This window comes from Pterocles gutturalis, unplaced genomic scaffold (genome assembly GCF_000699245.1).
Source record: "Pterocles gutturalis isolate BGI_N339 unplaced genomic scaffold, ASM69924v1 scaffold9333, whole genome shotgun sequence".
Taxonomy (NCBI): domain Eukaryota; kingdom Metazoa; phylum Chordata; class Aves; order Pterocliformes; family Pteroclidae; genus Pterocles; species Pterocles gutturalis.
The window spans coordinates 108,044-129,984 of NW_010125789.1; the positions used below are offsets into that span (position 1 = coordinate 108,044).

At 41.4% G+C, this 21,941-nt stretch overlaps 1 protein-coding gene across 1 annotated transcript in view; it reads left to right on the forward strand.

The window, feature by feature from the left end:
• Window positions 1–21,941, forward strand: part of USH2A (Usher syndrome 2A (autosomal recessive, mild)) — a 132,634-nt gene that overhangs the window by 96,110 nt on the left and 14,583 nt on the right. Inside the window, exons 24-26 of the mRNA XM_010078723.1 lie at window positions 9,846–10,073; window positions 10,912–12,428; window positions 13,478–13,799. Of these exons, the coding sequence (XP_010077025.1) occupies window positions 9,846–10,073; window positions 10,912–12,428; window positions 13,478–13,799 (2,067 nt within the window). The remainder of the gene's footprint in view (window positions 1–9,845; window positions 10,074–10,911; window positions 12,429–13,477; window positions 13,800–21,941) is intronic.

Genomic DNA, 21,941 nt, shown 5'->3' on the forward strand with positions numbered 1-21,941 from the left:
TTCTTGTCTTCTTTTCAACCCTTTTCTTGGTGTGGAGTTGATTCTGAGCCTTCACATGGCAAGATATAGCTGCTAAGGGATGCAACAATATGTAACTTAATCTTTATTGAACTCCATTGTTTTCTTCAACAGTGCATTCCATAGCAGCTGCAACGGGAAAATAAGGCTTTTGTTCCTCTTATCATCCTGTGAGACGGGCTTTTCAGGCTCCTTGTTGAGGCTTTCCACTAGCTTATACAACCTGCAGGGGCAGGGACCCTCTGTAAGCAATCCCCTACTCCAAAACTGAGAGAACATCCTGCAAGTTCTGGAAGGATCTCTGCTGAACCCGTCAGTATTGTGATGGGAAGCTGTGCTTTGCTGAGGAATCTGTCCCCAGATTGTACACCTAAATACACGGCTAATCAGTATCCCCTGCTAATGTTCAGAAGAGAAGCTGGACTTTCCTCCAGCAGCAGAAGAGAGCGAGGGCATCCCTCCCTGCACAAGCAGCGTGCTTCTGGCCTTCTGCTGAGAGCGACTGCTCTGCGCGGAAAGGTGCAGAGCGCATCCCTTTCCTGCCATGGGTTGGCATAAATGGACTGCACCTTTCCCAAACTCCTGCCTGCACGCTTTCATTTACTTTCAGCCTGTCCCTATTTGGAGAGCAGGTATTTTCATGTAGGAAGTGGAAAACATTAAGGGAAGGAATTAAAACCTGGTGAAGGAAAGCCTTTCAAGAGATTGGGGTGTGAATGCTTTTTGGCCCATCATTTTTTTTAAAATACCCAGTTGGTTTTAAAGGTGACATTTTAAGTTCAGGCACATATTCAGACTAAACTTTGGCCTTTACCATGTAGCTCCAAGTAAATTGTTTATGCTTAACTTTTCGTAGCTCTCAGAAGTGGTTAAGTAGGTAGCAGGCAAAGTTTGAATGAAAAGCTAGGACTGTTCAGTACAGGGCAGAGAAAAAAGAATAAAACAGTAGGAAGTAAAAACCTTTTAGTCTCCTTTAAAATGTTGCTTTTATTTTCCATTGTGTTGGCAGAAAGCAGGGATTTAAACCTGTGAATTGCCTTGAGGCTGTGTTATCTTCCTCTACTTAGCAGCAGTTAGAACTGCTCTTTTTTGCATGTGTTGGGTGAGACAGACAAGGACTCAGAATGATTAAGAAAAGGGAATAAAGTCAGCTTGCACTTAACAATAATATGACACATCTATTGTACCTGGGTAAAGCGGGATCTAAAACAATAGTGATAGTTTCTTGAAGCTACAGGCAGTAACACAGGGGGATATCCTGAGACTTAATTAATTAATGTTTATAACATGATGTGAGATCCTCTGATGAAAAGTCTTATATAACTGCAAAGTCTTAATTTTATGGAGCACAACTGACATTCAGTGGCATTTTCAAGGAAACTGATGTGGGAGTTCACCTGCAATCTATGTGAAGATTCAGATTGTCCTTGTACAAGTCCCCTTAAAGATTTTCTTCAAACTTTTTTTTTTTTCTCTTTACATTTCTTTTCCCCCATTATAAGAAGTTGAGCTGTGCAAAGGCAAAAATTGAAAAGAATTACTTTTATAGGGGAAAAAGTGAGGGGTTTCCCCTCTCTGTTTTCCGTTCACCAAACACACTGACAAACTGTCTTTTTCTAATTTTACAGAACATAGAAAACCTCAGATACTGTGCCCAGGTGATTTAAAATTAGATGGGAGAAGTTTTACAGTGTTCAAAACCCCTTTTCTTCACAATATCGTCTATGACATAATTTGAAAGGAGATGAAGAAAGCAGCTTATGGCAGAGATATATGTAGTCACAAATGTCATAAAGGAGCAACGTGAATGCTTGAAAAACAGAACTTCAAATGAAGCCAAAAGCCAAAACATTTGATAATGACAAGGCAATGTTCTTTCTACAACAAAGCAAAACTGGTTGCCACAAGATACCTTGAGTCGAGGTACATAAATTATCCATTTTTGTGGATAACAAAAACATCCATGCTTTCATTACATTAGTTTAAAATTACAGAAACCTTTCTGCAAAACACCTGCCACTCTGGACATTGTTAGGCAAGAAAAGCTTTGAGACTAAGAAGACACTGACTGCACTGACATGGTACTCCGGATTTTGTGTGTTCTGACAAAAGCATCTAACTACATTCTGGCCCTCAGCCAATATATCAAATGGAAAATACGGTTTATGGCATTAGGAAAAATATAACATTAACCCCCTAATGCTCCATATGAAGGGATGTACCCCCTACCATTTGCAGGTTTGAGCCCTTGGGCTCTAGCTGCTGTTCTACAGCAGCAGTAGTTTTTCTTTTTTTCTTTTTTTTTTCTTTTTTTTCTCCATGCTTACAGACAGCATAGAACAAATCTATAAGAGGAAAACCACTCTTAAATGTTAACGAATAGTGGATGGAAAGTTGCTGCTCAGCAGGAACACTATGTGTGGTACTTATTTTAAACATATTTCTGGAATTCAGCTGTATGAGTGCACTAGTTATAGCACAGAGATACAACCCCCAGCTAGAGTTTGTGTGCTTGCCTTTCCAAGCTTTGTACCATCCCTGAAGACACATTTCCATCCCAGATTATAAAGCTCCACCTGAAGGATCATTGATATCCATTCCCCTTGTGACCAAGGCAGACCACCACAAATTGCAAGTTCTGCAATGCCTTGACGAGTTTATGCAGATTCTAGATTATGCAGTGTGTGAATTTGCAACATCATAAAAACCTCCCAGCTCAATCCTCTGGGGTTTGACATTGCTTTAATATGATGCTGGATTTCACATACCATGAAGTCTTTGCTGATATATCTGCTCTATCCTCTCTCTCTCTCCCATCAGCTCTCCACAAAGCATGCCCCACTCAGCTAAAGACCAGAACATACAATACATGTGCATTTTACCAACGGGGAGACATTTTTTTTTTCAGTGGGGTTTAAGTATTTTATCTCATGCTTTATTGTATCTGTCTCCCATAAATAGTACTGATTTTTTTTTGCTTCAGATTCTGCCTGTCTTATTTTGAAGAGAAACTTAGACTACTTCTTCGTATCCAGGATGATTATACAAAGCAAAAAGTATCATTCAGGTTAAGTAAGGATGGCAGATTTGAACTAACCAAAACCAATCTTTGGGGAAAACAGACCCGTCAGGTATCTAATTTATAACAAGAGCTGCTTCTTTCCTTCTCTGTCACTTTCTTATTATGAGGAATAATAAACATGCTTTAAAGTGGAAAAAATGTAGGTGGAAAAAACAAGAAAGAAGGTCCAGAACTGTGGTTTATTATACAACAGGTCTTGTGAGTGTTGTTAGAGATAAAATATTAATGTTAGGAAAACAAGTTGACATCACCCTCTAGATGATTTCTATAGTGGAATGTCATGTCATTGATATTTTGGTTTATTTGATTTATTTAGTCATGCAGAAAAAGATCTCTTTTTGGATTTCACTGTTTCTTAGTACAAATTAGACAAATGCAGATGCAAATACATTTTTGAGAAGGTGGCACTTAGTGATGTTTGAATTTTAAATAAATAATTGTAAAAGAAAAAAGAAAAGAAGAAAAGCCATAAAAAGAGAGGAGAGATCTGATCTTCCTGAAATAGCATGGAGAAGGCTACTGAAGTGTTGACTTTGCCCAAAGAGGTTTTTTGAAGGCTTTACCAGCAAAAGTGTGACATTGTTAGTGGTTTACAAGTGTCCTGCTACCCAAGGTCCAGCAGAGTGACTGAGGGCAGGTTGCTAAATGTGCTTGATTTCATTTTAACGTGCAGTGCATCCTGGTTTTCTTTGTGGTTCTTTGCTTCCAAGTCAAAGCTGGGGATTCAGACACCTGGTGAGACCACAGCAGGTCCCCAGGTGTGCCAGAAAGAAAGCTGTCTGCTGTGAAATAGGCACCAACTCCACTAGACAGATTCAGATACATGCAATTCACAGTTCCTTACATGGTCTGCCAGAAAGGAGGAAAACAAATTGCAATGTAATGTTTCTATATCGGGTATTAATTGTTGTTGGTTGCATTTTAAATGTAGATTACTGCTGTTCCTAAAGGTTTCTCCCTGATATAGTCCAAAAGCCTGTGTAGGACTATTCACACAGGAAATTATTCAGTTATGTGCTGAGTGAAACAAGGTGTGCAAATTAGGTTTTTTATTAAAAAAAAAAAAGCTGCTAGCGTGGTACTGTTAGGAAAGGACGGGAACATGGAGTCACAGCGGATAGACAACTAGTGTTCTCTCATGTTGATAGCAAAACTACCACTTATTTTTAAAATAAATTACAAGAACATTCTAAAAGTTGAAAAAATGTTCCTGAATTTATTTATAAAAAAGCAAGCTCAAATATAATGGATTCCTGAATGTCATTTCCTAGCCACCGTAGAATAAAAGACTGCATCGATCCATCTGCGGGCTGGGAAAGGAGCAGTGCCTTCTCATCTCAAAAAAAGACCATTTGGAAGAATATTCCCTGAGCAAAAAGTTTTCTAAACTCTTTTATGTTTAATAAGGAAATGTCTGGTTTTACAAATTTAAAAATTTTATTTAAATGTATATTCAGTTTTTTTCATAATGCTTGGTTTTTTATATAACATAAAAATTATCGCCAATTGATGATAATTTGTAGTAGGTGTTGCTGCTATTGGAGGCCTGTTGAGTAGTATCAAATAATATAATAATGGTTTGAAATGAAAATAATGTGTTGCAAGGCAACTTTAAAATTCTAAAATGAAATGCAAAGTTCTTAAAATGTGAAATTTTAAGAGTGAAATTTACAAAAAAAATCTAAAATTATTTTTTTTACACAAATTGGGAGGAAAATAAATACTGCAATATCAGTTTCTGGTAAAAATGGAAATTCTGGTCACCTCTAGGCAAGATAATTTCTGGTAAAATGAATAACACTTTGGTTTCTGTTTGCCTAACCTTTGAGTTTTTTCAGTACCCCCACTGGAATAATTTATATTCCAGTCCACATTGCTACAGGAAGGAATTTACAGATTACTTGTGTATCTATAAGTTGTATCCTTGTGAATTTGAGCATAAGACTTTAGGAACAGAGTAGATTTTTTTAAATGAGAAAGACGCAGTGTGCATAATATAAGCCTGAGAAGGAAGGCAACCCAAAGGACAAGTTAGGGATTGCATACGAATACGAACTCAGTGCAATGTTTAGAGTGAAGGCAGGGGCTAAGAAGTAGGCTGGGAAGTAAGAGTGAACATCAGAGTCAAGGTGGAAGCGCTTCCAGTGCGTTGTGGAAAACAGCAAAGAATCTGGATTAGATGGGGAACTGGATAAGAGGATAAGGACAAAGGTGAGGATAAACTGAATATCTTAGTAGAACCCCAAGTATTCCCCATCGCTTCTATCACTTGAGGAATTGGTTTGACTTCCTTGATGGAAAATTTGAAAATAGGCATTGGAAGATGGTTAGATTAACATTCTGACTGCCAGGAGAACACAGCTTTCTCCTCCCTTGTCCACAGAGAGTTGAGCATCTCTGTCTCTGTAGACAAGGGAACATCATACTGAATTACCTTCCGTCATGTCTGTCTGCAGGTTATGAAAGAGCAGGTTTGGATCCTTGTACCACTACTTCCATTAGCAGTATGGTAGCGCCTGATGCCGCTGAGTTTAGTTAGAGGCTCACAGAAAAAGTGAGCTAGCTTTTTAATCAGCTATCGAAGACACTTGCCAGATAGGGATTACTGTACGAAGAGAGGATTGGGAGAGAGAAGAAAGCAGAGCCTCACCTTAACATGACTGGAGACCACTTGCTGGGCTTTGATGATTAGCCCTGAAGAAGAGACGGATACTCAAGGTGCCTGTTGGGCAGCTCTTTAGTGGGTCAGAGATCTTCTGATCTGTCACATTTTGAACTCGTGTGCTGAGACCCAGGCAACTCGGTAAGTTAGCCTGCCTTGAAAAAAGTGGGAAAGCCTGGAGTGACACCTGTGGAAAGTGCTGCTTCATCAGATCGATAGATTCAAAGATGACTAGGTTGTGTAGTTGTATGCAGTTTAAACATTTGTGCAGGGAGTCCACCCGCACAGAGTATTATTGACAGCTCCAGATCAATGCTAATTTTTGATCATTTTCAACCTACAAAGACCTCTTGACCCTGTTGCCACCTTAGGAGCACTTCAAGTAGTCAAAAGCAATCACAGTAGGCAGTGTAAAACCCTCAGACCCTTGAAGGCTGTGCAGCCTTGCCCATGCCTGGGAGGAGGACCAAGGGGGAGCAAGGAAGGCAGGCACCTTGCATTATGGATGCCGCTGCCTTTGAACAGCATGAAAGACTATGTTAATTTGTTTCCAGACTTTAAGTGACTTCTCTGCTCATGAATTAAAAAATAAACAAACAAAAAAGGCAATCTGAAGCAAATCTTGATGGATACATTATTCATGATTCATGTTGTCTCATTTTATGTTTTGAAAAATGTGTTAAAACAAGGTTTTATTTTAAATAACTTTTATCCTAATTTACAGTTAGAAGAGTGGAATTAGCCTAGGAGTGGTTTTGTTGCTGTTAGCAGCTTGCGCTGCCACTGGCAGAGTGTAAAGCATCTTACGGAGCAAAACCAAAGGTGCTGTCCTGCCCGGAGCAGTGGTGGTGCTGCCAGTGCTGGGAAGGGGACGGGGCTGCCGAAAACAAGGTCCAGGTCAAAGGCTGGGCTCTGGGCTGTGGAGCGGGGAGGAGGTCACGGCGGCTCATCACAGCTTGCCTCAGGTGTCCATTTCTGTAGTGTTTACATTGAAAGGATGGACCTTATAGGAGGAAAGTGAGAGTGCACAAATTTAAATGTTTGCTGGATTATTCTTAATTTAATGACTGAATGGGTGAGAACGGGTTGCAGCAGGAGACAGAGAAAGGAGGGCATGGGCTTGTAGTCCATGGGATTTCGTGGTCAGTCAGTCTACAAACATCTTAATGTTTGCATTAAAATTTTATTTTGTTGGTTTGCTTTTAATGGTGAGTGAGATCTGGCCTGTTAGCAGTCCATGGTATATATGGGATATATGAGTTCATGGCTTTGCAGACAAAGACGGGGAGAATATTCCGGGCAATGATTTTGATCCTGTGCCTGTTGAAGGCTGTGTCATTGTCTGCTGAAGCCAAAAGTTACAGTGCTATCCTTTGCAAGGTGTATTTTGCTATTTATATTTGACCATTCCAGCAGGACAGTATTTCTAGACTGAAAATGTCATGGGAGGACATAAAAAATTCTTAAAATGAATCACTGAGACTGTCATCCATCCTCTTTTCAGTATCAGCCTTTGAGCTGAGCAAATCCGCAAATGGTAATGGCAGCAGTGCAGGGGGAGAAAACGTGGCTCCGTATTCTGGGAGTATGTCCCCTGAGCTTACTTCAAAACCAAACAAAACAAAAATACATGTAAACCGTTTGCTCTTCAAGAAGTATCTGTAGGAGCCAGGGATAAAAGTCATCCCTGGAAGGAACGGTTTAGCAGTCTCCAGAGAACATGATGAACTGCAGGCAAGGAAATCCCTCCATCCTTGTTTCATTTCAAAGTGTGGTGAGGATTGTAAATAATTAAATCTGGGGGTTTAGTGGGAAAGTGGTAGAGGGTGATGAAAAATATGCCGGCTTTTTTTTTTTTTTTTTTTAAAAAAAGGAATCAAGTGTTCATAGCATTGCTGTCACAAAAGCCCACCCTGATGATGCAGCTGACTAGAAAGCAGAGCCATCAGGTTTTGTACAATGTTTGTTGTAATGTGTTTGTACCTTTGGAGAGCCTCTGTGTCACTAGGGCAGTAATTTAATGTTGTGTGCTGCCTTCCTCCCATCCCCACCCCCGAACCGTGGAATGTAAATTTTAGGCTTTTAAAAGTTCTGTTTTGAAAACCTAATAGATAACTGTCCTCATAAAAACTATTAACACAGACCACATCCAATTGTAAAGCTAATTTTAATCATGTTTTGTGCCAACATAATTCCTGATGCCAGATTTTTATGCTAAGCGTGAACTTCAATTTGAGCTCTGTTCTTTAACCTGCAGTTCATAATTTTGCATTCGGCTGCATAGGGTTTTTTTGGCCATGGCAGTTTGAACGCTTCCACTTTCAAGGATCTAAGCCATAAATGTTTATTAAAAGAATCTATAATGAAATCAGTTTTGTTATTTTTTTAATGGCTGCCTTGAGTGTGTTGGATGACTGAATGCACGTTGTTAATCATTAAGTACTCATGTTACAAAAAGTGTTTGATAGTATTGCCATCTAGGGGCTGAACTAAATTCTCCATACTGAAATAAACTGTAATTGAACAGGTGCTGCTATTGACAATATACATATGTTTTTGCTTTATAGCCCACATGCTTTCCATGTTTCTTATGACAAAAGATATCTCTAAATGTCCCACAGCAGCCAGAGCTTTTTTTATATATAATCTGTTCGAGGTGATTGCTATTTGCATTTGAGCTTACGCTTTTTTGGCAGCGATGACTGCAAATTCCTAACAAAGAATTATACTTTTTTGCATTATTAATCTTGCTAGTGTTTGCCCTGTTTAACAGAAAAAGGAATCATTTATCAGAAAAGTATGTTTATAATCTGTACTTGTGGCATCTTCAGATTTAATATTCATAATGGTCATTCAAATGCTGGGCTATATTTATCTAAAAGACTAACTCATTGTTGTGAGGAAATAACTATTTAAATATTTATGATCTAACTTTTAATATTTAAAAAAAAGAAATTAATATTCCTTTAAAATTTGTTTCTCAGCCTGATAGCTTAACAAATGTTTAAATATTAAACAATTGGAAGTGTTAGCATTTAACAACTTAATATGACTTGCTGAAACAGGGGAATTGACTTCAGCTGTTTCCGCCACACGAAGGAAACCAAATTCCTGCACTCCCTGTCTCGAGAGCTATACAACTAATGCAAAAGCCCAGCTACAAATTACATTAAATATATCGGTGACCAGCTGAACTCCTTTCTTCCTCACTCCTCTGATGAGACAAAGCTGAGTGCGTGACTCCTGCTCTTTGTTAGCCCCCTTGTCTTCGGGGGCTGCTCAAAATAACGCTGCGGCTGTGTCGCCTTCCTGCCTGGACCTCAATTTGTGCTGGGTCCGCTTTGCCTCAGATCCGGGCACTTTCAGGTCTGGGTCAGATGCTCTTTGGGGTGAGCGGGCAAGGGCTCTTGTAAGGCAACCGGTTGCCCCACAATCACCTTACGCTGTGAATTTATCTCAAGCGACATCTTTACAAGGCAGGAACATAGAAACCAGTTTATTCCCTCCCTCCTTCCCTCCCTCCCTCTCCCTCCCCCTGCTCCAACCCCCTTTAAGGGGTTTGTTTACAGTAAGGAAATCAAACTGTGCTCTTGGAAACGCTGCTGTCTGTCCAGATTACAATGCTCTCAGTAGCTAGAACAGGACGGCCTGCCTATCAAACATCGTGTCTCCACAAAAGATGTGTAAGGATTCTGTAGATGCAGGCATCGCTCGTGTACCGCAGGTTTTTACATGTGCTTGAATTCTTCAGGGTACCAGGCGCTCTCGTCCTCTCTGGGCAAGGCTCAGACACACGCTGAACAAACTCTACGTTGTTTGCTGGCTGAGATTTGGACTCTGCAGGACTCTCCAGCAGTCAGCTCCAAAGGCTCTAAACATAATGACAGATATTTTTTAAAAGCCTAAGATTTTCTTTTTGAGGGTCAGTTATGGAAACCCAACAAAAAATCCTGGTAACCAGATGGGGTATTCTGCAAAGCGGTCAGAAGTGACCCAGAGCCGAGACCTCATTTTCCAAGTGACATAAACCACAGATGCTTATTACTTTTTTAACTAACTCAAACATCTGTATTCTTGCTTCAGGGAACAAAGCATCAAGCTCATTTATTTGGATTGAAACCTTTCACAACATATCATATTCATGTCATAGCTGTAAACAATGCCGGGCAGGTTTCAAGCCCTTGGACATCTGTGCGCACGTTGGAAGCTTCACCCAGTGGCCTGAGCAACTTCACTGTGGAAAAGAAAGAAAATGGTAGGGCCTTGCTGCTGAAATGGTCAGAGCCCTCCCAACCCAATGGCATGATTAAGGTAATCTTCATCTTGACCCTTCATTTGATCAAAAAGAGAAGGGAAATGCTGAATATCAAATTAATATGTTTTTTGCTGAAAAGGATGCAATCAAATACATTATACTTTAAAATAAGACAGAGTCCTATGTAAGCACAAGGCAGTCTGTGAGCACTCTCTCTTTGTGTTTATATTAAAATGAGTATTACTGTTCCTGTGCTACCCCAGCACTGTAAATATTCATTTACAGTGAACCAAATTGTTCATTTAGTGTATAAAAACCTATGCATGAAAGTTCATAATCTCATTTGGCATACATTAGACATCACCAAAATGTGCTTCTGGAAAACCTGGCTTTGACAGAATGTTGTTCTCTAATTTGGGACTTCTTTTAGCTCAGTGGTTTCAACTGAGTGTAAACCTTTCTCCACAAGGTCTGCAACTACAGGGGTTTATTTGGAGTTTTTTTCTTAAGTAATTTTTCTCTAGTTAGTCTCTGAGAAGGTTTGTGCTCGCCCACAAGAGCCTCACAATGAAACTTGGTAACAAACAAATATAATTAAAACTGTCACTAAGTGATGTATTACTGCATCCAAAATTAAAAAAAATAATGATAATTGGATCAAAACATTCCTTTTGTATCAATGACCTGTTTCTGTGCTGATTGTTACTAGTAAGGAAGTTTCTGAACCATTGGTTAATATTCCTTACCCTATTCCAAAGAATAAGGTGTCTCATCTAGTGGTTATTGACAAAAATCATTGATTTACCTTTTTTTTTTCCTTTTATCCTGGCTTCTGTCCTTTCTTCCCTCCCTGGTTTTTTTTTTTCCCTTTCCCTTTTCCTTTTCTTCTTTCAGACCTACAATATTTTCAGCGATGACAACCTGGAGTACAGTGGTTTATCTCGCCAGTTCCTCTTCAGGCGCCTTGAGCCGTACACCCTCTATACCCTCGTACTGGAGGCTTGCAACGCGGCAGGCTGCACTCGCTCTCCACCCCAGCCAGTCCGAACGGACGAGGCACCCCCAGTGTCTCAGATGGCACCTGTAATCCAGGCAGTGAACGCCACCAATGTCGAACTGAGCTGGTTGCAGCCAATTTATCCAAATGGAAAAATAATTCGCTATGAAGTTATTCACAGATGCACAAAAGAAAATGCTGCAGGGTACAGAGCAACAACAGAAGACGAGGCAATTGTTTTCACGGAGTATAACACTGAAAGGAATACGTTCACATATAATGATAAAGGTTTGCAGCCATGGACAAGGTATGAATATAAAATACGCACCTGGAATGCAGCAGGCTATGCTGACAGCTCATGGACAGTGGCAAAGACCAGTCAAACTGCCCCAAAGGGTCTCGCTGCCCCCAAGTTATCCTTGGCATCCGTTAACCCCCGTAAACTGCTCATCTCGTGGGACTCCCCAGCACAGCCCAACGGTGTTCTTCAGTCATACCGGCTGCTAAAGAATGATGTTCTCTATCCTTTCAGCTTCGATGCTGCTACTTTCAACTACACGGATGAGGACTTACTGCCCTATTCCATGTACACTTATGCGATAGTTGCCTGCACGATGGGAGGCTGCTCTACCAGTGACCCAGCTGCAATACAGACGCTGGAAGCAGCTCCTGCCTTAGTAGATCCACCATCTCTGCAGGCTGTCAGTGCCACTCGAATTAATGCATCTTGGGCACCTCCCCAAATACAAAATGGAGATATCACCAAGTACATATTGAAATTAAACAATGAAGAGTATTATCCTGGTAAAAGTTTGCAAATGTTGGTTTCTAATCTACAGCCTTACACGCAGTATGATTTCACACTGGTTGCCTGTACGGCAGGGGGCTGCACGTCCAGCGTATCCCACTCAGTGATGACCATGGAGGCTCCACCGTTAAATATGGAAGCTCCCAGGCTGCTTGTCATGGGCTCGGAGTCAATTGAAATCACATGGAAACTTCCAGCTAACCCCAATGGTAAAATCACGAGCTACGAGCTAAGGAGGGATGGTGTACTTGTTTACTCAGGTCTGGAAACTCGGTATCTTGATTTCACCCTAATGCCAGGCATGGAGTACAGCTACACCGTCACTGCAAATAACAGTCAAGGGAGTGTGACCAGCCCTTCAGCTCAGATAAAAACCAACCCCTCTGCTCCATCTGGGTTGTTGCCTCCTAGGTTGCAGGCATGGTCCTCAAAGGAGATTTTGGTGGCCTGGGATCCTCCTATCAAAGTAAATGGTGACATTAAAAACTACACAATCTCGATCCACAAGCCTGCCGAAACAGGAAGGAAAACTCTTGACTTTGATGCATCTCATGTTTCCTTTCTGAGACGGTCGTACATAGTGGCAGAGCTACAACCCTACAGCAGGTAAGTCTGGAAGACCTTGTTTGTTGAATAAATGCTGCAAGGTGGTTCAGTGGGCTGGCAGACAGCTCAGCCTTCTTGTTTAAACAGACAGTTAGAACCGTGGGGTTTTGGTTCCTAAAAAGCACATGATAAAACCAGGATTTTTTGTTTTAATTATATATAGTAACACCAGCTATATAGCATCTTGATGAAGTGCACAGGATTGACTTAGGTTGTATTTAATACAAGGAGTAATTCAGCACTCTGCTATAGACTCCAAAACCTGCACTCTTGTGCTTGTCTATCTGACACAAGATGTCTGCATTCAAGAATAAACAGGGCTTTAGCTGACAAAGTTCGGGGTGGGGAGACCAAAGACCTGTTAGCTAGCCTGTTCACAGCGTAGCTGAGCTAAGGTTAACGGAGTCACACCAGGAACACACTCACACCCCTGAGCTGAAAACAAGTGACTTGTTTTAAGTGAGAGCGAAAACTTGAGAGGGTACTGGACTCCACTACAGAAGGAGTTTAAGTGAAAGCGAAAACTTAAGAGAGGGTACTGGACTCCACTACAGAAGGAGTGTGCTTGATGCTGAAGTGATATCTTCCCCACTAATTCTGGATTATTTACCTGACCTTTCCTTCTATATTTCTGTAGGCATAATTTGTGTGTGTTATATGGTTGATAAGTCTGTCTACTATTTACATATAATTAATCTAAATCCAAAGAGAGAAGAGTAATAGAGTGAAGCTCTATAGCTCTCAAATGATATCGAAATCATCTACAATGAATCATCGTTATGATTCATATCATCCAAATCAAAACGATTTTGATCACTTGACTCCTGCAGATGTTAACTCTGCTCTGAAAAGAAAATATCAAATGAAAACTCAGAAGATAGCGTTCTTTCCCTTATGCTGCACGAGGCACAGCGTATACTCTGTGTGTTCGTACCCATTAAAAGTGACAAAGACTAAGAGAAATTAAGAAATTCCCCAGACCTCATGCACAGTCTATATTTGTATTTGCAGTGTTTTAACCTCTTCGTTCCGGATTTCTGTTCCCAAAGGTATGAAGTACAGCTCCAGGCTTGCACAGAGCTGGGTTGTGCCTCCAGTGAGTGGGCATCGGTACAGACGCTGGAGGCACCCCCGGCAGCGCAGCCTGCCCCTCTCATAGAAATACAGACCCGAGCCGGGGGCTTCCAGTCGACTTCTTCCGTCCTGTGGACTGGCCCACAGCAGCCAAATGGGAAGATCCTATACTACGAACTTTACAGAAGGCGAACGACTCAAGCCCACATAAGTTTAGACCTCGCACTTGTTTACAATGGTTCTTCAACCTCCTTCAAAGACGACAAGTTGCTGCCTTACACAGAATATGAATATCAGGTGGGAATTGAAGCCACTTAGCAGCTCCGATTATGATTTCAGTACACTTTGAGAACCTTATTTTACACTTACAATGAACATAACACATCTCATTTATAATGTTAATAGTATTGTGATACGTGAATGATTATTGTTAATGTATTTCAAATAGTTGAGAAGCTGAAAATAACTTTGCACAAGTAATATATTAATTCACCATTTTTTCCTTTAGCTTAATTGTGCCTGTTTCTTGTACGTTAAATGTTTGTGCACCTTCCAGAGCTTTTGCAAGGCTCTAATGTAACATGAGTAGTGTGAAATTCCAGTTCTTAAAAGGCAGCTGCATTTCATTAGTTTTTCTTTCTTGTTGCATCCTCCCCCAGTCTATTTTGAATAAATTTTTACTTTGTGATCTTAAAGTAGTTTGCTTCAAGAGGGACTGGGCTTGTTTTCTCTTAAATTAGACATTAGGATCACAAGCAGTTCTTGTGGGCAGTTCAGGTGGGCACATAGGTATTTTTACTATTGTTTTTCTTATGAGGCTAAAATAAAGCAAGGAGACCAGTTCTGCCATTCTTTCACCTGTAATTGTTTTCTGTGTCAAAGTTAGAAGTTTCGGCAGCATTTTTTTATCACATAGCACTACTGATAATGTAGGGCTCTATGATTTCAGCCTATGAACTCAGAACTTTACTATTTATAACCATCTGAAATATTTCCCAAGTTTTTAATATGAGTTGGTGGAGTTTAGACCTTCACCAAAAAAAACAGCCTTGAATTTGCTGTTTCTAGAAGTAAGTGGAAGTAGTATCGTAGCAGAATGAGGTTGTTTTTTGGATATGACGTTGTCTATGAATAGGCATGCTTATTTGCCACCAAGCAGGATACCAGAAAGCCTCATTGCTGATTCTGTACGCAATATTTGTACACATGATATATCTTGAAGATGAGCTTGGCAATGCTCAAAAGTCTTTACAGCCTTTTTGCTGCAAAAAAAAAAAAAAAAAAAAAAAAAAAAAAAAAAAAGAAAAAAAAAAAGAAAAAAAAATGTTCAAGCATGGATTTGTTTTGATATATATGAAACATGGTGCATTCCACCTCTGGAGCTCCTGCAAGGTGGTGGCCATCTTTCTTTTACAGGCTCATTTGCTTTATAGGATCACAAGATAATTCACGTTGGAAGGGCTCTGAGGAGTCCATCCAGTCCAACTTCCTGCCCAAAGCTGGGTCAGTTAAGAGGTCAGATGAGGTTACTCAGGGCTTTTTCCAGTTGCATCTTGAAAACCTCTCGGGGGGGGGGAGTTTGTATAACCTCTCGGGGCAGTCTGCTGCACTGCTTGGCTGTCCTCATTGTGAAAAGTTTTTTTATTACATCCAAGCTGAACCTTTCTTGTTTGAAGTTATGCCTGTTTTCTCTTGTCCCCTCCCACCTTTCCACATACCATGGTGAGAAACCCGGAGCCACCTTCTTGTTAGCCTGTGGGTAGGTGCTGTGGGGCTGCAATCATCATCTTCTGAAGCATCTTCTCCAGGCTGAACAAGCCCCAGTCCCAATGCTTCTCTTCATGGGCCAAGATCTCCAACCCCCTGATTACCTTGGTGGCCCTCTGCTGAATGCTCTGATTTATCAATATCTTTCTTGTATTCGGGGGCCAAAACGGAACAAGTGCTAAATAAAGGCAGGTAATCACTTCCTTTAATTGTCTGGCTATGCTCCTATTAAACAACCCAAGATGCCTTTGGCCATCTTTGCTGCCAGAATACACTGCTGGACCATGTTCAGCTTTCTATCTACTCAGCCCTCTAGGTCCTTTCTAGCCGAGCTGCCCCCCATACCTGGTCAGTCCCTTTCTTGCAGCGCTGCAAGTAGTTATTCCTTCCCAGGCACAAGACTTTGCATTTGTCGTTGCTGAAATTCATAAAGCTCCTGACAACCCATTCCTCTGGGTCCTTGCGAATGACAGACCTGCCCTTGAACATATTGACTGGTCACCATCCACAAATTTGATGAGAGTGCACTTTACAGATCAGGTTCTTCGGGAGCTGTGCTCCACTGCTACTGTTGTGTTCTTTTTGGTAGCCACAAACCATAAAGAATTAAATCTAAAAGGCTGCTTTATCACATTAGCAGTACAGTCTATCCTGCTGCCGTATGTTCTGTGTCATAGACTCGCAGACTCACGTGGGTTGGAAGGAACATCCAGAAGGCATCCAGCCTCTCTGCTTGAGGCAGGTCCAGATAGAGCAGGCTGCTCAGGGCTGTGTCCAGTTGAGTTTTGGATCAAGTTCTTAATCCTTGGAGATTCAAGGATTGTACAGCCTATATGGGTACCCTGTTCCAATTTCTGATGACATATCTCTTATTTTTGTTTGTGTCTCATTCCTTTGTTTCATCTTGTGTCCATTGCCTCTTCCTCCATTACTGTCAAAGTGCTGGGGCCAGGAGGGAGGAGTGCAGTGGAGTTCTTCATAAATCAGTTCCAGCAGCACAACTTGGGTAAGAAAAGGACTCTGACGGGACATTAAAACTATTGAAAAGAGAGCCTTAGATACTATTAGAAAAGTGTACTCAGTGCAGCATTCACAAAGCCTGTCTTTGCTTGACAGTCACCAACCTTGGGTTTTTTCCCTTTGATGTTTCTGGAAAGTAACAGCCAGTGTGAAAAGTGTGTCTGTTAGCTTTGTGCTGAAGGGAATGACGGGCATCTGTGAGCTGACTGCTTCTTATTGCTGACTGAAGGTGCATGTGGCTTCATTTCCTTCAGTTACTTAATGATGTCTTCTTGAATCTAGCAGTACAGGAGATGCTAGAACAATCCATTCCAAAGCAGAAATTATAATTACTTAAAGTCTGAAAGTTTACTGCACTTTAAGTATACAAGGGTAGATTTTTCAGTTGTCACTTCTCTTGTGACCAAAGCTGTTAAATCTTTCTGGAAACAGCACGCTTTAGGGTGAAGTGTTTGTGTTTTAAGTCCTACTCTGTAACAATATTTAGGTTTCCATTTCTGTCTCACAGGTTTTCTTTAATGCCTGTGTAGGACCTGTCTGTAGGCCCACAACAGTGAGAAGTCTGTTCTCCATCTACTGCAGTTTCCTTATAGCAAGAACTATTGTTAGACCAGATCTCCTTGCTGTTTTGGATACAATCTGTGCAGAACGCGAATTCAAGTGCAGGTGGGGCTGGGTAGCAAGCACTGCAGCAGACCCCAGCCCTGCTTATTAGTTAGGAATCGTTCCTAGATGAAGAAAAACATCCCAGGTTGTCATCCAAGCTGGAAGTCATAGACGTTGGCTGTGGGATATTCTCAGTTACACCAACTTTCAATTATCTCAGTCAGAAGTTGTTTTTGGGAAGTTGGTAGCACAGACTTTCTTGAGCTAAAGTTCTTAATGATCTGTTAGTGACGGGTAACACAGAAAGTCTCTCAACCAGATTCCTGTGGTTTACTGCGCTGTATTCAAGACTTTGCTTTTTATCTCGGCTCTACTCTATAACCAATCTGAGCTGTTGACTGGGACCCTAAATCATTTTTTGTTTTTTTCACTGGTGGCCATTTATTTCACTGTGAGAGGTTCTTGCATGCACGTGTTTGTCTTCGCCTTATGTCACTTGCAGCATTCCTCTGGGATCTATTCTGAGCCTCTCCATTGTTGGCAATTTATATCTTGCCTGTGAGACAAGTTATTCATAAGTATAGGGCTTGGCTTTTGCTATTATGCTGATGAAACCCAGATTTATATTTCACTTAAACTGGATATTGATTCTGCTGTCTCTGCATTTGAGGCTTGTTTTCTGGACATAAAACTTTAAATGCAACTGAATTTCCTCCAGCAGAATGCAGATAAAATCAAAGAGCTGTGATGGGACTCTCTCCAGCATTTTTGGAGGTATTGAGATTTAGTTCAATGAACCCTGACAGCTTCTTTGGATCTGAAGTCAGGATTTTGGAGTTGTATTTTTTTTTTTTTTTTTAATGGAAACTTCAGATGAATACTTAGGGCTTGTAAGGCTAGATGCAAAAGCTCCACTTTCAAAAATGAAGTGACTTTAGCAGCTCATGCCAGTCAAAAGGACTATGCCCTCTAAATGGTTAGGTCACTATTGTTCAAGGAAGCATTTTATTCTCTGAGGGCCACATCTACATGAACATATTAGCCCCTGCTAGGTATTGGTGGATTTGTAAGAGGTTTTAAGGTGCCTGCTGTCCCATACTTGGAAAGAATTGCTTAGTTCTTTGAAATTCCCTCTATTGTTCTATTGGTATGTTTAGATATTTGCATTTTCTAGAGCATCTGGCCTTTCAGGTATTTGTTGGAATGCTGCCTGACATCCTCAGCTGTATTAAAGAGATGCAATTGCATGATCTCCTGAAAAAAAACTTGACTTAACCAAACTTAATAACTGATGTGGCCTAATGAGTTTGCAAGTGTAATCTTTTGATTTCTGGAGTATTTCTGAAACAGGGTGCGCAGCCTCTCCTGGGGAATTATTGAAGATGGTGTGCAATGTTACTGTATAACAACCTATAGAGTCAGACCTGTTTTGCTCAGCTAAGGGAAGGCCCTTTTGAACAGAGGATTGTGGCATTTAGTGCTACTCTGCAAAGCAGAGCTGTCAGAGTATGGTGTGATTTCCATGCAAGCACAATGTCACTCTTCCACAATTGCACTTAATTTTGTGCTTAAGACTGCTTCTCTAGATTAATGGCTTCATGTCTTCCTGGTTTAGGATGCAGCCTTATTTCCACTTGGCAGGCATGTGAAAGACAGAAATGCAGGACTGTTGCTTTTCAGAAAGCTTTATGGCTCCCTGCAGAGGTTTATTCTCTGGGAGGACTATTCAGTACACTGAGGCAGGGTCTGCAGTGCTGAAGCTGCCTGCCTCTGACTGCTGCAGGAGGCACAGCATCCCTCTTGCTTGTGAAGCGTGCTTCTCACACTCCAGTTACTGCAGCCAAGTGAAGGGTCTAGGAAATACCCCAAGAAATACCAGGGGAAATATGTTTTGGGTCCTCCATCTTGGACTCTCAAAGAGAAAACAAATCATATTCTGACTTTGGAGAGACAAAGAGAAAAAAAAAATGGGTGCAAAGTCATGAAGATTAAGGCAGGACCAACTATGTGGAGCACAGAATATGTCAGCCCTCTTCATCACAGAATCACAGAATGGTTTGGGTTGGAAGGGACCTTAGAGATCATCTAGGTCCAACCCCCCTGCCATGGGCAGGGACACCTCCCACTAGCCCAGGTTGCTCAAAGCCTCATCCAGCCTGGCCTTGAACCCCTCCAGGGATGGGGCATCCACAGCTTCTCTGGGCAACCTGGGCCACTGCCTCACCACCCTCACAGGAAAACATTTCTTCCTTCTTCACTTTCAGAGATTACAAGAATGACACTTGGTTTACTGGCCTGTTAATCAAATTGTTGGTTGAGCTCCAGTTTGTGCTGCTTAGCTACTGACAAACAGCTCAGTGTCTTCTGCAGCTTAAATGGGGTGAAACTGGTATGCCAACTGGCCAGTGATGGGTAATCACCCGTTTGTAATATCCCTCATATCTGGCTTCTGTTCATTGTTTTAACTCACCATTTCTTCCCATCTCCCTAGCAGAAAGATGCACTACAAGTAGAGGCATAAAATAAAATGTAGTTCTTTCTTGCACTCCCTACTTGTTATCCCCTCTTCATTTTATTTGGAAAAGTATTTTTTCTTACAAGGTTCTTTGTGCTCCCTGATCCAAGTAAACAGTTTCTCATATTGTACCTGCATTAGGCTAGTGAGCTCAACTTCAGCTTCTGAAAGGTAAAGCAGACATAACTATATTGTTTCACTGATGTAGTGGCAGTACCTACTCTAAATACCCTTTTGCTGAACTAGGTGCTTCCTTTCCCCTGGTAGAGGGTACACAGCAGGGAGAAGGGCTATTTGAAACCACACGATTTCTTTTATTGAGCCCCACCTCAGGCACCATACTTCTGTTGTCAACATCATCCTAAATTCAAGTGCTTAAACAATGCATTGATGCAACAAACCTTGATTTTTGTTCATTAAACTAAATATGGATATTAGACTGGATTTGTTGGCTTCCAAAATTGCCAGCGAGACTGTTACAGCACCACACTTGCAAGACCTTTCTTGGTAAATTGTGATTCTGACATATTCAAAACCATGGCAAGCTATCCTTTAAAAAGACATTAGTGTGAGCACCAGGGGAAAATATACTCCAGGGCTGTAGATGACTTGATATGATTTCCTTGATTGTATCTTTTTATTTATGAGGCATAATTTATGACTGCTGAAAAGCAAACTAAAATGAGTGATGACTAACTACAGCCAAAGTAATAAATCAGAAGCGGAGAAAGGAGTGGTGATTTTGATCGAATCTATTGAATTAGCTGTTGCCCTTAGCCATTACAGGTATTGGAAAGACCTTTTAATATCTGCTTATCTCTCTCATGGGAACTTCGTAACTATCTCATTATACACCCATAGGAAACAAATTATTTAATTTTCTACCTTTTAGAGTTAAACCTCTTTACGTCTCTCATTAATTACTGGTGTTATACTATGTTATACAAAATGAGCTTCCTTTAGAATTTGTTCATTTTGTTTAAGTCTCAAAGTCTTTGCCTGTTGGCTTTCCCTTCCCCAGAATGGGTTTAGTACTTTTTTTGAACAGTGAAGATGAATAGCAATGTTAAGAGGCTCAAATTATCACAGTGCTAGAAGCCTGGACCTCAGATCTATCCCATTTTATGTTTATGGCCTTCTTAAGGATGCCAGCTGAATGTTGAAGAGGGAAAAGTACAGATCAGAGGATGGGCAATCAGAAAGCACACACTTGTTTACTGCCTCTTTGTATCTCTGGTCATGAGTGTGGGCGATATTGTCTTTTCCTTGCCTTTGCTGTCCCCTGTAGATTGCAACCACTTTTGAAACTTTCTACTTTGCTAATACCTGCCTGACACTGCAGTGCCCAGATGTAATACATTATCCTCATGCTGGATGCTAGATTTCATAGACAAGCTTCAGGCTCTGAGCTGTGCTGAGGTTGCACAAGTAACTCCAGATTACCTAGGCTGCACGCCGGTCAGTTCTGACGAGAAGATAGACTTATCTGCAACTGATGGTGAGAGGGAGCTGCTCTGGGTTTCTCTAATTTTAACCAGCCAAGATTATGGTCTCTTCAGTTTTCTTGCAGACTGCTGTTCAAACACAACTAGAAATTGGGCATTGTGTTTCTGAAACTTGCTGATGTCGTATCTTATATACACCTAAAACATCTCGCTATCTTGGAAGAGAGCTTCACTGTGACAACTTTGCATTTATGCAAGTGTAGGGTTAGAAGTGGAACAAATCTGAGTCAAGAAATCCAAAGCAAAGTCTCAAAGTAGTGCTGTGTCTTTATGACCTCATGAAACAGCTCTAGAAAGAGAAGAGTGGTACAAACCCTTCTCTGCTACTGGTTGTCTCTCCTGGCATGTGCCGAGTAGTGCCAGCATTGAATCCTTCTGGGACAAACCCGCAGCCTCAGGTGTGTGCAGTCTGTGGATGCCCTAAGGGCAGAGACCCAGGTCGTACCCCGACCCTTAAACACAAGAGTTATGTGCACGTGTGAAAGCGGTGGTTTGGTCTGACCTGATGGTTCCCCAGAACCTACAGCACTACCTAACTGCTCTACAGCCCTAATTACTGCTCAGAGCTGAAGGTAGGTAGCTATTTACTACTGACACTTTTTTTAAAGCAAACAGCTATGTCTTGAGTGCCTGCGGGAGCTCAGTGCAAGCTGCTGCCACACACAGAGCTGAGGTCTTGTCCCTTGCAGAGGCAAGATGCTAAGTGCGGTGTGAAGTGGTACGATGCACGGTGCCTGTGGGACGTGGTGGGAGCCGGTAGGTAGTTGGCTGTTTGCCTCACTTTCCTTTCTGCTGATTTCCTGTGAGCAGGAAGGGTGAGTAGCATCTGGCCTCTGTGCAAAGCAGAGGTTCCTAGCTCTCCCTGGCCTGGAAAGTCAGCAGGAGCTCAGGACTGCTGCCTTCAGACAGGCAAGCTAACACCAGCCAGCTTCACGCTTCAGCAGAAGTGAATGAGAACGAGACCTCTCCAGTAACGGAGAGTTTCTCCTTCTCCGCCTGCTCTCGGCTGCTCGAGGCTCCCCTTTG